The sequence below is a fragment of the Vanacampus margaritifer genome, chromosome 14 (genome assembly GCF_051991255.1).
Source record: "Vanacampus margaritifer isolate UIUO_Vmar chromosome 14, RoL_Vmar_1.0, whole genome shotgun sequence".
NCBI lineage: Eukaryota > Metazoa > Chordata > Actinopteri > Syngnathiformes > Syngnathidae > Vanacampus > Vanacampus margaritifer.
In genome coordinates, this window is record NC_135445.1 from 15,614,348 (window position 1) to 15,632,493 (window position 18,146).

Consider the following 18,146-nt stretch of genomic DNA (forward strand, 5'->3'; position numbering starts at 1 on the left):
TCTGGCGTCCTGCCTCAGTGATCCGGCTGCACGGAGACACACCCTGGGGTGGGGATCCAAAATACAGGGCGGGGGCTGCTGACTGGAAACCTGTGATCTCCGCACTATCTTCCAAATTAATCATTGTTTGTTTAATCCCGCATAATTTGGAGGTGATTTCATACTATGAGTTAGTTCCTATTTTCATTGGTACATTTTGTTGTCTGTTGTAGCTATAATGAAGACATATGTTTTGAGAAAGCTTTGGGGGTCATCCTCAATACAGTTGCTTTATTCTGTGCAATTTTGTTGGTGAAGAAAAAGTCATAGTGTCGATTTATATTTATTAACAAAGGCCAAGTTACATTCTCTTTCTGCCAGTTCTGTCTTTTGCTGACAATGCTTGTCTGTTGTAGTGGCTTGGGAGGTTGTCGTTAGGGTCGTCTCCATGTACACAGAAGTGCAGCCCACCCACTATCACCCATGCAAACAAGCCCCAGTGGTCTGTGCTCAGTCAGGAAATTACTTTTAAGTCATCCTGTCACCATGAATTCTTCACTCACTCCGTTTCTTCGAGTGAGTATTCCGAAATGAAACTTTACGGATTCAACTTTGAATATTCGTGGCAACAATAAGTTTGAGTGATACTGCATTTGTTGGGGTTGCTTTTGTGTTCAAGAGTGCAGTTGTTTGTTATGAGGCAGGTTTGGTAATCGTTCATTAATCCTGTGGGTTCAAACCTAATGGGTGTCTTTGTGCTAATGTTGCCAATTCACAGACATTCATGGAAAAAGTTTATTTTTCTCATTTACTAAATAATATCTCTGGAGTTTTTAATTGCAAGTTTCGTTTGGAAAGAATGAGGATTCTGCAGTAGTTTCAGTGTATCAGCACAACCTCTCGTCTTAGAGAAACATTTATTTTTCTTTCTACTGTTACTTGGCAATAGGGCTGGGTATCGATTCCGATTCCCTAAATCGATTCGATTCAGGAGGGTCCGATTGGATTCGATTCACATTACTTTTCGAATCAGTTCAGGATTAGGATAAGGGGAGTAACGGAATACATGTACCGCCGTTATGTAATCAGATTACAAACAAAAATTAACTGTATTCCGTTACAGTTACAGGAAAAAGCATGTAATCAGATTCCAGGTACATTTATTAAAAATGGGTATAATTTCAAGGGATTACAATTCCTACTTTGAGAGCGAGCAAGAGAGAGAGACTTGTTGACATCGTTGTTGACACCCTGTTTAAAAGGGTTCACGGAAAAAAGGAGGAAGTAAGTAGCAACCGGTATTTACGGTTTGGAACATACTTGTCTTGCTGAAGGACTGATTTTTCTTTAACTTCTTGCTCTTACTTGGTGCATTAGTGTGGGGGGAAAAAAGAATATTTACATTTAAAATTGAATCCAATGCAGTTACATTAATCATGTATATTTTATTGAACATGACCTGATCAAAACAATAAATAATAATTGATTGCAACCACAGCACTATGTAAATCAAATGGCAAAAACACTGGGCTCCTTTTGTGGTAGTCTGCATAACAGAAGGGCACATTGGATCAACGCTCGAGCAACGAGTTTTTGAACATGAATATTTCTGTGGTTTCATTTTTTGTAAAATAAATTTCCCCGTAACGCGAGAAGGCACTTTAATTTATGTTTTGGGGCGTAATAAAAGTATCATTTCATGGTTTTCAGTCAATATATCGATTCAATATCGATATATTGATTTATTTATTTTTTAACCCAGCCCTACTAGGCAACATTTCCCAAAGCAGAATTGGTATGTCCAAATTCCTGGTATGAAGTCAAACCAAAAATCGGGATCGACCAATTATCAACAGGGCCTAATATGGATGCTTTATATTTATTTAGCGGTTTCAGCCATTAAAAAAAATAAAAGTTGGAATGTATATTTTAAAAATGTTGGTTCCTATGTTTTTTTTCTTCTTTTTCCTTTTTTGTTTTTGCCTTTTACTGAAAATAAATATTGGTTCCATCAACCTCCTTGACTATACTAATAACCGGTAATGGTCCTGAAGGGAAAAAAAACACATATTGGTCTATCTCTAGTATTTAATTAGTAACTAGTTTTTTAAAAAGCTTTCCTTGTTAAGATAAAAACATGCATAGCAACATACTCAACTGTATACATAGTCCATAAATACCAGTGTTTACATTATGTGCATGGCACAATATACCTAATGATATCATAACTGTCTTTCAAGTTGAACATCATTATCTCAATGTGTCACGACCATCCGGCCCACTCATGTTGTGAATGCCATCACTCATATTGTGAGCGAGGAATTAATTGCCATCTGTAAGTCTTCTATATGTACATTAATTAACTTCCTTCTTGAAGATGATCCTATAGGCAGACTAGCTTGGCTTCATCATTATCAGAAATAGAATCAACAATCACACAATGTCATTATTTCACTTCATAGGTTAGATAAAAATGTATAGTATTTATTTTTGTGCTTCTGTGTATCAGCCCTGTTGGATCCCGGTGGGACATTCAACTATTTATTAAGTTGGTCTCTGATGTCTGACATCCTCTTTAGTGTTCATTAAAATTGTGTTTTATTTGGAAAAAGGGATTTGCTGCATTTTAGCTGCCCTATTATTTCATACCTTAACGTCACAAAGGGATTCAGTAGATTTCTTTACAAGAAATGTTCACTGCTGGATAAATAAGTATTCCACGGTGGAATCCTTATTTATCCAGCAGTGAACATCGGAATTTCCACCGGTGGTTCAACATTTGAAGTATTTTGTAAAAACTAATGTGAATGAATCTAAATATTGTAATAAAAAAAATCTTTTTTTCATAGTGTCCAGCGTTTGAAAAAAACAGAAGAGAATTCCCAGCTTCTCTCAACAAACTACGGCAGCTAATAGAAGAAAAAGTGCATATTATACATTCTGATATCACAGAGGACCAACAGGTAATTTATGGCACTTGAAGTTATTCCAAACCTTTACTGTATTTAATATATGCTCCATATGTTATGCATCTATATGTTTCTATTATTTTTAAGTCCCTATTATTTAAGTCCAAGGACCCTATTAAGTCTAGCGCAAAATGCAGTCTAACTGGGTACATGGGTGGAGTTTTTTTTTCTTTTCTTTTTGCTATTTTGCTTGACCACGAAAGGACATTTTATGCTGTTGTGGGATGGAACACAGCTGACCAATCAAAGCGGCTCACCTCATTCCGCTTAAAATCAGGGCGGTTGGCCATTGGCCATGCATGAGATCAGTGAGCATAAAGTCTGTGTAACTTGCAAAATCTCCCGTTGCGGATGATGTATTCGGTTGTGCATGTGACGTGGGCAATTGTAGACCGGTTTACTGACTTGGATTTATTTGCTGGCGGCAAAATATCACTTCCACTCTTAGACATGTTAGACGTCAATGAAATGTGCATAAGTGATGCTGGAAGTCGGCTGGACACAGATCAGATACAGTGTGAGTTTTCCAACCTGGCAAAGGTGCACTTTTCATTTTGGTTGCACTTATGCAATCATGCGTGATGTGATGATATCACTTATGATGAAGGTTCAAACAGCAAAACATGCTTAGGGCATATCTTTAATTTAACTACATATTGTACAAATTTTGCGGCATTTTCAACATTGTGGTGCTGTAAAATAATCATTAGTTGCAGTCCCGGTGAATTGCAAAAGAAAGAAATGTGGCCTGCAAGGCCATATTGTCCGATTTAGAGCATACCAAACTGTAGTCTAATTACCTACTGTATACCTCCTTACATATTTACAGTATGTGTCATGTGATTGGCTGGCAATCTAGGATGTGTCCAAAGTCAGCTGGGATTGGCTCAGATTTATTTGTGACCTTCAAAACTTCAAAAATAGATGTGTTGGGGTATTTTGTGTTCATCCACAATCATGCATGCAAAGTTAGAATTATATATGGTAGTGATTCTCAAAGTGTGGTAGGACAACCACTAGTTGTGCACGGAACAACTTTATTTCTCATACGCTTATGATTTTTTTTGTAAATAATTTCAAATGTGCATGTTTTCCCCCCTTAAAAATAAAAATTTGACTAGTACCATAACATTTTGGCATTAAGACATTTTGTGAAATAATAATAATAATAATGTATATTATTATTTTATTTTACTAAAAAAATATTGTTGGAATTTTTAGTAGTTAGGTGAGATGAATGAAACACTCTGGGAAACAATTTGTCTTTTGGGTTTCTTTATATTTCAAGCTTCAAATATACACAAGGCTTAAAGAGCAGTCTACACGAAATTATCTGTTAGAGTGTGCTCCCTAAATTATCATGAGAAGATTCTTTTTTTTCTTCTTTTTTTTCTTCTTTTTTTTTCTGGAGAGCTCAGTATTGTTCATTCGGTAATTTTACAGATTTGACATGTCATGAGAAGATTCTTATTGCAGACTGGTTAGGTTTCGGGAGGTGAAAGGGAGGGTCAGCTAGACAAGAAAGCAAGCAGTCTGTTCCGAGCTGGCTTATCAGTCAAGGTCACTTTGATATTGCTTCATGTACAAAAAGTGAAAAACCCGTTGTTAAAGAAAATGCACATGTCCACAATACAGTATAAACTTATGTTAATAACAATATGGTTTCCCCAAAAATCATATTTAGAAGAAAAAAAATAAAATGTTATTTATTTATTTTTTTTTAGATACAATTAAATTGTGTATACAAATGTGCATATCGCTGGCATCGGGCCAAAGCCTTGCACCTCCGAAATAGTCACTTTTCACAGAGCTGATTTTATTTTTACTAAAGTTTGAGAACCGCTGGTGGATGGAATGTAATTAGACCGCCCATTTTAACATAATGAGTGTATACTATAACACTCTAATTCTAATATTAACCACTAATGCAAGTATTCCTAACTTAATCAGTTTCAGTCTGATATGTTTTGTGACGGCCGGTCATGTTTGAGCACATGACTCACAGGCGTTGAGCGTGATCAGCATGTTCTGCCAGGGTGACTCATCCAGTCTGCTGTCTCTCAGTCGACAGCCGCCATCGAAGGACTCCGTCACCACGACGAGCTCAGACACGCCCACGCTACCTCCACCAACTTGAATCCGCCCACATCATGTCCTCATGCCTCTGCTCTGCTCTCTGGGCTCCGTGATCACCTCCTGCCTCCTCAGTCTGTCCGCCCTCTCCTCTTTTCTCCCTCAGCTGGTGATTCATGGCAAGCTTTGCTTTTACTCACCATGTTGCCTAACGTCTCGCAATCTGACACATTTGTCTGTGACAATGTTTCGCAAGTGTAGTTTTCTGTTATTTACTGTCCTGATGAAATATTTTGTGGTTGTTTTTGGAATGTTGTGTGCTTTGTTAACATTTGTGATGCTTTTACTTTTTCACCTACAGCCTCTTTTTGTTGCTTGTTTCGGCAGATCTTCTTTACTGCTACTTAAAGGGGAAGCCAACCCAAACATTTTCTTCACAATAATAAGTCCTATGCAGCCCGACTAGAGTAAACACAAAATTACGATTAATACTGCATTTTCGGATTATTATTTGAGTGGCAAAATCCACCCATTTTTATACATCTCAGTGGGCGGCCATTTTGCCACTTTCTGATGACTGAAAATGACATCACAGTTGCTCAGCGCTCAGGTAATGATCAATCATGGCTGACTTGTTTTTGAAGCTGAGCCGTGATTGGTCGTTTTGCATCCAGTTATCCAGCATTCAGCAGCAATTATGTATTTTTTTTATTTTTTTTGTAAATGTAATAACCGTATTTTTTGGACCATAAGCCACACTTTTTCCATAGTTTGACTGGTCCTCAGGTGTAACTTATTAGTTTTTTCTTCTTCTTCATGATGCATTTTTTGACTGGATCGACTTAAACCATAACCTTAAATCTGACGTGCATTTAAAAACAAAAACAAATGTTTGACACCAGTCTATAAGGTTTAATTTTGGAGACAGACTAAAACTTACCGATTAGTCTTAAACTTTCCACTACTTGTGGATAAACTCCTATGTTGTTTTACCAGTGCCTTTCTTTAAATTATGTTTAATTTTTCCGCTGCGGACCCATTCCGAGAACACGCAGTGCGAGCGTAAGCCATGACATTATCTCCACTGTTTTTAATAGATGAGCTTCTATGTTGGATCATTTTGTCCATGTCCAGTTCATTAAAGGTGTCCTAACATGAGCTTTGCAGCGACAACAACAAAATCCATCCTGGATGCCCTAATACTGTTTCAAAATTAAAAAAAATTGTGAAATGCTTTTGTTCAAATAGAGGCTGCACCAGAGAGTCTACTGTGAGCCCAGTTTCAAACGGACGGATTTTGGTAGGCGTGGCCAAAGCTCGCCTGATTTCAAGCGCTTCTGTTTACAAAATGAGTTGGGCGTGGCCAAGGCTCTCCTGCCCCACCTGCTTCGGTCTACACACTGTCTTAGGCTAAATTCTTTTTTGCGCTTCAGCTTCAATAGATAGTCACCAAATGCCACCTTTATGGCAGTCCTTCCACGGAGCCGGCCGGCAGTAAGGCAGGCCCTGCTTGGCTGGCGGTGTGACCAGCCAGTCTCCGCTCTCTCTCTCGCGAAGGTCGACGCCGAACGGCTTCCGCGACCGGCGCCGTGCGGCTTCCGCGACCGGTGCCGCGCGGAACGGCTTCCGCGGCCGCCGACTTCCGCAAGCAGCTCGGCAGCGAGGCAGGCCCCGGTCGGGCGGCGGTGGAACCTTCGTGAGAGAAAGAGCAGAGGTCCCCACTTGGCCGGCAGTGAGACCAGCCAGTCCCCGCTCTCTCTCTTGACACACACTGCCATAGACACAGGAAACATGGGTCGTTTTCCTCACAATTCCGAGAACTTAGTCAGGATGGCGGAATGCATATTATGACCAAAAACCTAAAAAAAAATATGGCCATTTTCATTTCAGGTCTCCTTTAAATTTCGTCAAAAAATTTGCCTTTCCACTTTTTTGGGGCATAGTTTTTTTTTCCATCTACCAGTGTTCGAATAAGAATCAGCTTTAATGGCTAAGTACTGTATGTAAAACAAACAGGGTATTTGTCTTCACAGTCAAACATAACAATGACCAAGAGGGGGAGACAGAACGAATGAGCGGTGCCTCGACTCTTTTAGATAGGAAAAGTTAACATGAGGAAAGGGGGAGCACAACATGAACCTGGAAGAAAAAAACGGCACATACAGCAGTGTAGTGGCTGTACTTTTGTTTGTGTTCATGACCTTGACTCGAGCCGTTTGGAGGTTGTCGCTGATGTCACCCAAAAAAAAAAAAAAGTTAGATCATTTAAAACTCATAACAAGTGCAACTTTGACTGTATAGTCATGCGAATTCTTTGTTTCAGGGTGTGGCGTTTGCGGAGGACGCTGGAGGAGGGCTGTGGAAGTTTGCTGTCTTAAGTAAGGAGTTGACCTTTCACCTCCAGCAGCTGCAGACAGAGACTGAATACGAGCTCAACAACATACAGACGCAGTGAGTGCAGAACTTTTATGGAGTATGTGAAAGCTACTAAGTGTTATAAGATGTGCTTACCTGTCGTGTTTTTTTTTTTACCACCAAAAATACAGTGGCAAGGCTTCCATATGTTGAGATGTTTGAATATATTTTTGGCAAAAGGGACAGACATTCTGCTAGAAAATGTTTAAACATGAACAACATTTCTGCTTCAGTGCAACTCTTGATTGTTTAGTTTGAGATGAGGATTGGCTGTGTTGTGTTTGAACCTGTTAGGAGGCAGCTCATTGCGGCTTTGTAAGGTTCCGTCACATAGCTGAAACGAGACTGGGGAAGTTCCATTGTATCTTGTAACCGCAGCAGGTTTATGCTTTACTAGAAAAAGCAGCAGGAATCCTGCCTGTACTTTAAGTACATTTAGTCTAATTACTCGTGTTGTAATCCAGGCAAGCAAGTGAAGTACTGTGTCCAAAGTTCACTTGTGTGTTGTCATTCTTTGTAGAGACCTTGAGGTTTTATCACATAAAATGTTCCCACATTTTAGGAATAAATTCGCTTGACTTTTTTATTCATCACCATAGTTGGATAAAGTACCAGTACTGTAATTACTTCCTACAATTCCAAATGTTACTTTCCATTTTCTGAACATTTAAATGATGCTTTTTGAATGCCGGTGTTGTGTAATCTTGTCGCACTTTCGATTTGAGTTGTCACGTTGCAGGTTGAGTAATTATTTGCAGGAGGATTTAATTACAAACTGCGTTATCCCTTCTCACAATCCTTTAAATCCCACCCAATGATCACATTTCCATACTGCACTCTCCATGTTAAGATCTTGGCATACTTCCTCAGCAGTAATGCTGATGAAAGGATACCTTACGGGGACACATTTGGTCTACCTGTATACGAAAAATGATGTAAATCGGTTTTGATTTGACCAACCGAAACGAATCGTTGCATCTTTGAAATGTATCGACATATGTATTGAATCATCTTAATGAGAGATGTACACCAGCTATAAATCGGTTTGATAGTTTGGGCTTTGGAGAGCTTTTATAGCTGTGCCATATTGAATCCCACTGAATGGAACCAAATTACATTTTAAAAAAATTTACTTCCCATCCCATGTACAAGAATCGTATTGAATCCCCTACCAGCCAATTTCCATACACATACATTATAGTGCAGACATTCTGAAAAGGAAAATAAAAACAGTGCAAACTTGGTTCACAAAATGAATGAGTCGATGCCTCAGTCCCTAGTAAATTGAATCAGAATTAAATGATTTCCCTTGTTTTTATCAGTGTGTAGTTAAAAAGTAAAAATAAATAAATGCTCATGTAAAAAAAATGTTCACTCGCAAATTACTGAGCATTGTCTTAGGCACCGAGCTCTTTTTTATTTATGTACACCAACAATGATTTTTCTCTCTTCCATTGTTTGGTCTTTCTTTTGTCAAAACATTCACTCCTTTAGCCACATCTGCTACCTTTATTGCCTCTTTGTTCTTAACAATAGTGCAGATGGTAGATTGCGCAACAAGAACACCATGTTTCATAAATAGCTATTACTTCCTTATTTTTCTTACGGTAATATGATTAGGATTTTCAATAACACTCTTGCTAACATTTTTCACTTTCTTTTGAGCAATACTGAGTGAAATCTGTCCATCATTCCATTTTCTGAACTGCTTATCCTCAATAGACCCGCCCCAAAAAAGATATTTGAAATGTGTGACGCATTAACACAGAGTAAGAAAAAGCTCAACTGAGCAATCCACGTTAACGGATCGAACCGAAGAATACTGCGTGAACCGAGGCAATATTTTTTGGAATATTGTGTGCATAAAGGTCCACTGTCCTAACGTCTGCGATATTATACTGGCACTAACAGACATGGACTCTTAAACAAGAAGGTTTGTAGAAAGTGAGTAGAGTTTCTCTTGCGCCATATCAAAGACAGTCTCATGTGCTGAAGTTAAAGAGAATGAAAGGAGCTGCTTCCATTGGTGGGGAAGCAAGTCGGTTGTGTTCACTCCCACAATGGCGCAAACACCCCTTTCTAACTGCACCCATCTATGGAAATACCAAATGAAAGAAAACGCCAACCAGGCACGCAGTTAGACTGGGCACAAAAATAGGTTAATAGCTCTCCTGTGACCCTAATAGAAAATACATAAAGATGAATATTGTCATATCATCTGAAGAAGCTCCTCCCCCACACCTGTTTCATTTCACAAGAAAGCCTTTTTGTATCCAACAAGCTATCATCACAAAATGAACACCCAGGTGCGCAAAGTGAAAGAAAACAAGGTGATGATCATCTCATCTCTTTTTGTCATTCTTCCCGTTCTGTATAACAAAGAGCAGCTCATCGAACGCCTCGGAGGAGAAACAGTTCATACTTGTTATTCGTGAACCTTATTTGGCCAATAACTGTGTTAATTACCGCAGGCGCTTTGCAATGCGGAACAACTCGAATCACTTGTGGTTGCATAAATCATAAGGAAGACTTACATTCATAATTTGGTTTTAAGGTCAAATCTGGGAAAACCTTGAATAAAATAAGGATTGCTCACATTTTGCCACAACTTGTTTTCACAAGAATTCAGTAGGAAATGTCAACAGTTAACTATAGTTGATGTGAAAATGACTCTTTTTTTATTAGCAGCAATGCATGCCAACAAAAGCAGTTTTGTCATTGCATACAGCACTTTTGCCATTTTTTTATGTTCAAAAGGTTATGGTTAGAAAGTAATCAAAAGAGCATTTTTAAAAGTAACTCTCCAAAGCATGTCTGATTCCTATAAATGAAATGAAAACGAAAAAAGGAAAATGGAGCAGATGCAGCATTAAAGAGAAAAAAACAACATGTTTATTTAACTCCAAATTGGCCCTTTCCTGGCCCTATTGTGTTTTAAGTGAATTTTCTGCTGTTGGTTGGTGATATCTGCCTCACCCTATTTGCTCCGTCTCTCTACGCTCCTGCCATGACAGGTACTTTGGCAGAAGAACACGTTAGATAGATCTTGACAGTCACGGCAGGCTACAACACAGCTCTGGATTTAAGGTGTGCCAACAAAGTCTGCCCACCCGACTCCCACAGTTTGATGACACATTTCCTGGAAATCTCCTAATTGCCCTGGAATTTTAGCCCTTGAATTAATGCACTGACATAATGTTTCAGGCTGGATCAAACAAGTTCAGAACTATAGAGGAACTGTACCGATTACGATGGCCCGCCCCTAAAGGATTCTCACTCCTAATACACTTATTGTCATTTGTTTTTAAGGGTTTTCCTCTACATTTAAGGACGATTCTGCCATAATGACAGCATCAATCCTAGTTCATGTTTAGTGTAGGAAAAGTGATTTGGCAGTGTGTAACACTTAGAGAGTCTTAGTGTACGCTTGAGTCAGGAGTAATCCTGTGACTTCATCCCGTTCGACACATTTCTTAAGTTACTTTGTTCAGTCTCTTTGTAGGGGTGATAAGAAAAAGAAAACAAATTGGAAAAATCTGCTGTCTTGTAAGAACACAATCCCAAACAAGCTGTAACCTACATAGATATTTTTCATTTGCACCAAACCTTTAATGCGGGTTTAGTTCAAGACTTATTGACAGCAAAATGAAACATCAACAATTCATTAACAATTTGTATTTACCTAAAATGATATCAAATCCGGCTTCCAACGTGAAACAAAGTGGTGTTTAGCAGCTCAATATTGAGTCTATAAGACATAAGACATTGTTGTTGTATCATGTCTAGAAACATCCAGTTAATCATTATATTTATCAATATAATACAAAACATTAAAAACTGATTTTTTTTGTTTGTTTTTCTTCTTTTTTTTTCTCCAGAAAAAAAAGAGACAGATTTTGTTTTTCACCCTGCTTTAACTTCTTAAAGGGGAAGTCAACCCAAAATGTTTGCAAGAATATGTTTAATGGACCCCAACTAGCCTAAAAAAAAAAGATGGCATTCCGATTAATATTGTATTTTTGAATATGAATTAAGCAAAGAAAAAAACACCTGTTTTCATCCACCTCAGGGGGTTGTCATTTTGCCACTTGCTGTTGACTGAAAACATCACAGGTGCTCAGGATTCAGCTAATCACAACTCAGCTTGCGAATATCACATGACCAAACTCATTAAACAGGTGAAACATGATTGGTCGTTACCTGAGCCCTGAGCAAATGTGATGTCATTTTCAGTCAACAGCAAGTGGCAAAAAGGCCGCCCCTTGAGATGGATAGAAATGGATGTTTTTTGTTTTGTTTTTGTTTTTCAGATTAATTCATATTCCACAAACGCAGTATTAATCCGATTACCATGTTTAGACAAGTTAGTGGAGCTTCATAGAACATATTGTAAAGAAAATGTTTGAGTTGACTTCCCCTTTTTCATCTCCATAAAGTGTAATTAATGGAGGAAACGCAAGAATGACGTAATCAGCAATTTCTCATAACCACATGTGGCATTTATTTTTAGGTATGTGTTGGCATGTTATGTATCAAAGAATCAATGACAAACTGGGGGCAGACTTCACACTATAGTTTTTCCTAAAACAGAAACACATAGATGGAAAAACCTTGGCTATAGGGAATTAGATTTTTTTCATTCAAACATGCAACTGTAGCTGTGTTACTATTTAGAATTTTTGAACATTTTCAAGATTTTTTTTCAAAAAACTTTCTTATAGATATATACAACATGCAATTTATGAATAAACACACAATGTATACATACTACATGGTTGAAAATGATTCCTGTGACAGGCTGCAAGTGGTGAGATAGGCCAAAAGTAGCGCATAAAAATGAAGAAATAAACAACTCCCACACATTTTTCACCTGCAATTATGTGTTTGTCACATACGTTCATATAATTATGGAGTCCTATTTTGCGAAAGCACCAAATCAGACAGCTGACAGCTGGCGGAATGTGTGCGTGTGTGCGTGTGCGCGTTTCACGTGCATTTCACACATTGTTTTACCATGTGGCATATGCCTGTGTTTTTATCCCTTCATGTACAGTAAATGCACTGGAACTACACTCACACATCCACACGTATGCACGCACACATTTTACTGTTAATTATGACATTTTCTATGCGATTTATCATTTCCCTCCTCACTCGTCACACATTCCACATTTTTTAATGAAGACTTGAATGCTTAAGATCAGTTTTGAATGACAGTTAAAAACTTAAATGAAAAACTTAGATGTAAAGTCTCTCTTTCCCCCTTTCTCTCTCTAGATAGATAGATAGATGGATGATGGATGGATGGACGGACAGATGGATGGATGGATGGATGGATAGACGAATGGATAGACGGATAGATGGATGGATGGATGGATGGACGGACAGATGGATGGATGGATGGATAGATGAAGGGATAGACGAATGGAAGGATGGATGGATAGACAGGTGGATGGATAGATGGATAGACAGATGGACGGATGGATAGACGGATAGATGGATAGATGGATGGATGAATGGATAGACGGATAGATGGATGGATGGATGGACGGACAGATGGATGGATGGATAGACGGATGGAAGGATGGATGGATAGACAGGTGGATGATAGATGGATAGACGGATGGACGGTTGGATAGATGGATGGATAGACAAATGGATAGACAGGTGGATGGATAGATGGATAGACGGATGGATAGATGGATGGATAGACGAATGGATAGACGGATAGATGGATGGATGGATGATGGATGGATGGATGGATGGATAGACGAATGGATAGACGGATGGATAGATGGATGGATAGACGAATGGATAGACGGATAGATGGATGGATGGATGGATAGACGAATGGATAGACGGATGGAAGGATGGATGGATAGACAGGTGGATGGATAGACGGATAGACGGATGGATGGATGGATGGATAGACAAATGGATAGACGGATAGATGGATGGATGGACGGATAGACGGATGGATGGAGGGATGGATAGACGAATGGATAGACGGATAGATGGATGGATGGACGGACAGATGGATGGATGGATAGACGAATGGATAGACGGATGGATGGATAGACAGTTGGATGGATAGATGGATGGATAGATGGATGGATGGATAGACGGATGGATGGATAGATGGATGGATAGATAGATAGATGGATAGACAGAGGGTTAGTGGGTTTACAGTATAGTGAATGACATTCTAGAGAAAATGCTGTAAACACTGAAATATGTGTTTGTATTACATGTATTGCTCATGTTTAGTCCTCTTCATTGCCAACAGGTGTTTTTCAAACAATGATCAACATGTTTTCCAAATTTTTGACATGTTACGGACCATACCAGTAACGACATTGAGAAATGAATGTCCCTTTCAAAAATATCCTGTTTTTGAATAAATTGATGGAAATTGAAGAATGTTTTGCTAAATCTGATTTGGCAATTAATAAATCAAATAAACATCATATTAATTGAGTATTTTAATAACATTAGGTGAAGCCCTATTTGTTCATTATCGTTTGAGGCCAGAATTTTTGTGTCAACCAAAAACTCAAGCCCAAATCTCATTAATAGCAGTCATTGCAGTAATGGCATTAAGAAGTAATGCTGAAATAAAATTACATAATATAATGGTTACTGCTTACTTCCATAACTCCCTAACTCACAATAATGTTAAGGTGGCAAATGCATGTTTTTTAAATCCAGAAGTAATTGAACTATGCTTACACTGAAAAAGTTGGAAAGATAGTTTAGTTATTGTTTTGTAATATTAATGAATATTGATTCGAGGGTGAAGTGGCAAGTTAGTGTTCCATTTGGAAACCTCTTGTGCGTGTGTGTCATCAGACAACGACACGTTGAAGGCCGTCTGCAGCAGCTGACCTCTGAGTTGTTTGTTCTGCGCGAGAAGGAGAAACAAATCCAGCAGGAATTCACAAGTAACCCAACCCTTCAGACGTCCACTGTGAGTGAACATGGCTGGGGAAAACAAAACATAGCTGCAGTAGAATGTATGGATTAGCTGAATATTCATATAATGTACAACTTAATCCTCTAGTGTAAGTAGTGTTGTAACCTCACATGTGCTGTCAACCTCTGACAAAAAAGTGTTTGTGATTATTGTCAATTTAGAGTAAGCAGTAAGAAGAGAAGAACATTCAACCTACACTATTATTAGTGTAGTGTATTATTATTACTATTATTATTATTACTTTTAGTAAAATACTGCCCTCCTTTACCTTCCCTCCCAGTTGCATTTGAGGGCTTGTAAGGAGCTTCAGCCCTCAATTGCTGCTTGTCTGGTCCAGTTAGAGAAGCTTGTGTTCCAGAAGAAGGCACTGAGCACGCTCCGTGACCTTCTGACACAAGACTTACACACATACCAGGAAGAGACGCACAGACTGACCTGTTTCACACGGAGAGTAAACAAACACAGGTAAACAACATAAACATTTTACAATTCTTATTTGACATTTAGAGAAGCAAAGTAGACCTTTAATGAACACAGCAAATGCAATGTTTTTTTTTTCATCATTACCCCCAAAAAAATAAAAATGCAAAAAACACGGACAATGCAATTAAATTAAATTAAAGCTGATATAATGCATACAGAGTTTACAGCTGGTGCTAATTCTCAACTAAAATCTACAACATTGCGGTACATATAAATTATAAAATATGCATCTATTAACTCATTTGCTCCCAAAATAGTATAACTACGTTCTATTTTAAATATTACCATGCTCCCAAAGACGTATGTATACGTGTTTAATGTTTTTATTTTTTTTATGCTGAAGCATACAGAAGGCTTTGATGCAGCATCTGAACTGAAGAGAATGCTTGAAGCAATGGTAGTTATTACAAAAACGGCCAGCAGATGGTAGCAGAGTATAAGAGATCAACCAGGGCCATGTTGCAAACAAGCTATTTTCCCCCCTGTTTTAAACAGATTTGTGAATAATGATGAAACTTAGCTTTATTCTAATGCTAATTGCTGCAAAATGGAAACAGATAGAAATATACTTTTTTCCTGATGTAAGAAGAAATAGAACTGAATATTCTGTGGACCTCAGTCAAAATCCACCCATCTTGGAGTGAATGCGTTAGGAAGGCCATACCACACAATTCGATAATAATCAATAATCCAATTTTGCATTTACAATACATGACATAAAACCTCCACTCATAAAATATACCACAATTTACCATAAACTTCATTGCCCTCAAATTTGTCAGCCGAGGCTGGCAGAGATGTGAGAGGGAGCACTGCGACGCTGTGGGAGTGGTCATAGCCGACTTCAATCATGGCCAATCAAAGAGGTTCCTTTCAATCCCTTAAAATGCAGTGTGCTATTAAAGCACTCGAGCTTCTACATGGCTGAAGTGCCGTGCACGTTCATGCCCCCAATTGCTGCCCTGTGTGTTGGTTTCCATTTTTTTTAATAACACATTCATTCAGAGGGCTTGATACTCACTTTTCACATATTTATGAATTAAATATGTTGTGTTTGACAAGCTGTCTGAGCAAGATTAAGATTTAGATCGACTTGCTGCTCCCAAATAGTCACTGCCAGGCACATTTCCATGACACTCCCCCTTGCACTTATATGAAAATCAGGATCCGTCGACTTTTGTGTCATGGTGCAGATGTGCTGTGTATGAAAATAAAGCCCTTGAGGGTGATCTTAGCCTGTTTTATCTATTTTAAAGTAAGATATCATCGAAAAAACATTTGAACATGATTGGTTAAAAAACAAATCTGATGAAAAATATGGACCTATTTCATCGCAACGACATTTTGCTTCAGATTGTCTGATCTTGATTGTCTCTTTCTTCTTCAGGCCAGAAGAAGAAGAAGAGACTTGCAGCAGCAACCGCCCGAGTGGGCCCACTATGCAAGAGAAGAACGAGACAAACAACATGGTAGGGTGATAAACTCACTAGTTAACAAAATCATGTTTTTAATCATGTTTGTGAAATTACATGACAACAAAAAAAACAGCAATTGATTCACAGGTCAGACATCACGAGTTGGGGCTAACTATTTTTGTTGTAGTTCAGATGTGTGGTGGGATTTAGGTCAGGGTTCTCAAATGCTTGCACACACACAAGTATATTCAACCATATATTTATGCTATGTAAGCTATGTGCACTGCATTTGAACAGAAAACACACATGGATCATCCCAAAAGTCAATCAATGGCCACAATTTCTTGTCACAATTTCACAACAACTAAAATTCACAAATAATTCAATTTTAAAATAATGTTACATATACATAAAGAAGCTAATGTGTTTTCAAACAGAACACAGTGTGTCTGTGTTCTGTTTGTGTGTGTGTGTCTGGCATGGATCCAGCTGTTGTCAGTCTTTCTTAGACAGTTGGAGTAGATACAGAGGAAACATCTGCCTGCTCATCTGGCTCTGTCTGACTCACACACAAACAAACACGCACATTCCCACACACACATTTAGCATCTTTCCCCTAAAAAAAGGTAAATGGCTGACACAGTTGTGACAGGTAACGTTGAGGGGGTGGGGGGGGATGCTTTTGAGTCTTATTATAACGGGAAAGCTGTCAAAGTGTCATCAGAGTTTAAGCAGAGAAGCTTAAACGCAAAGACTGTCAATGCAAACAGCACCGTGCAGACACAACAGAAAACCTTTGGGGTGAATGTGAAGATGAAAAAATTTAATCGCCTGATGCCCCTAATTTTTAATAATATTTTCTTCTTCTTTTAAAAAAAAAAGAAATTTTATTTCTTGTTTTTAATCATCTCTTCATTTAAAAAAAAGAAAAGAAAAAGAAAAAATTATTAAAAATTAGGGGCGTCAGGCGATTACATTTTTTTATCATAATTAATCGCATGAAAACTAGTTAACTCACGATTAAACACAAATTTTATATCTGTTCTTTTATTTTATTTTATTTTCCCCAGAGCTCAGTATTGTTCATTCGATTTGACATCATCATTGCTCTCCTTTTTAAAAAAAAATAAATAAATAAAAGTTTTTTTCTCTTTTTTTTATTTATTTATTTTTAATTTTTTAAATATATATAAATATATATATATATATACACACACACATATATATATATATATATATATATATATATATATATATATATATATATTATTATTATTTATTTTTATTTTTTTTGTATGTGGGTGAGTATGTGTATGTGCGTGTGTGCGTGCGTGTGTGTATTCATCAGTTCACCTAAAGCCCATTAAAAAAATTCCCATACTAATAATATAATATAATAATAAATTGCCAAATGCAGAAACATCAATGTAAGTTATCACGATATAGTGGCTCTCGCTAACAGACAGAATTAAGTAACCAGAATTAGGTTAAAAAAATTCTGTATACGTAGACCATGTTTCTATAAATTTTGATATTTGGTTTTTATTTGAGGCAAATATTTTTTCCATTAAAATGTGATTTATGAGGAGGTTAGACCATTGGTCGATATTTTTATTTTATTTATTTTATATCTGTTCTAATACAATTTAAAAAATCTAGGTTTTCAAACTCTTGTAAACAAAAGTGGGAGCAAATGTTTTACTAATAAAAATTGTTAAAATTAATTTTTTACGTCTATAGCCGTCAACGGCAGTGAATAAGTTAAGACAGATTCTTTGAAAGTTTGTAGTCACAGCAATTGTATATGAATTCTTTATATGCAGCTAACATGAATTAGTT

The 18,146-nt window shown here is 37.6% G+C and overlaps 1 protein-coding gene across 1 annotated transcript in view; it reads left to right on the forward strand.

Annotated features, from left to right (window-relative positions):
- LOC144034206 (uncharacterized) overlaps positions 1–18,146 on the forward strand; it is a 55,648-nt gene that overhangs the window by 15,448 nt on the left and 22,054 nt on the right. The window contains exons 5-9 of the mRNA XM_077542790.1: positions 2,829–2,942; positions 7,345–7,472; positions 14,286–14,403; positions 14,690–14,874; positions 16,280–16,361. Of these exons, the coding sequence (XP_077398916.1) occupies positions 2,829–2,942; positions 7,345–7,472; positions 14,286–14,403; positions 14,690–14,874; positions 16,280–16,361 (627 nt within the window). The remainder of the gene's footprint in view (positions 1–2,828; positions 2,943–7,344; positions 7,473–14,285; positions 14,404–14,689; positions 14,875–16,279; positions 16,362–18,146) is intronic.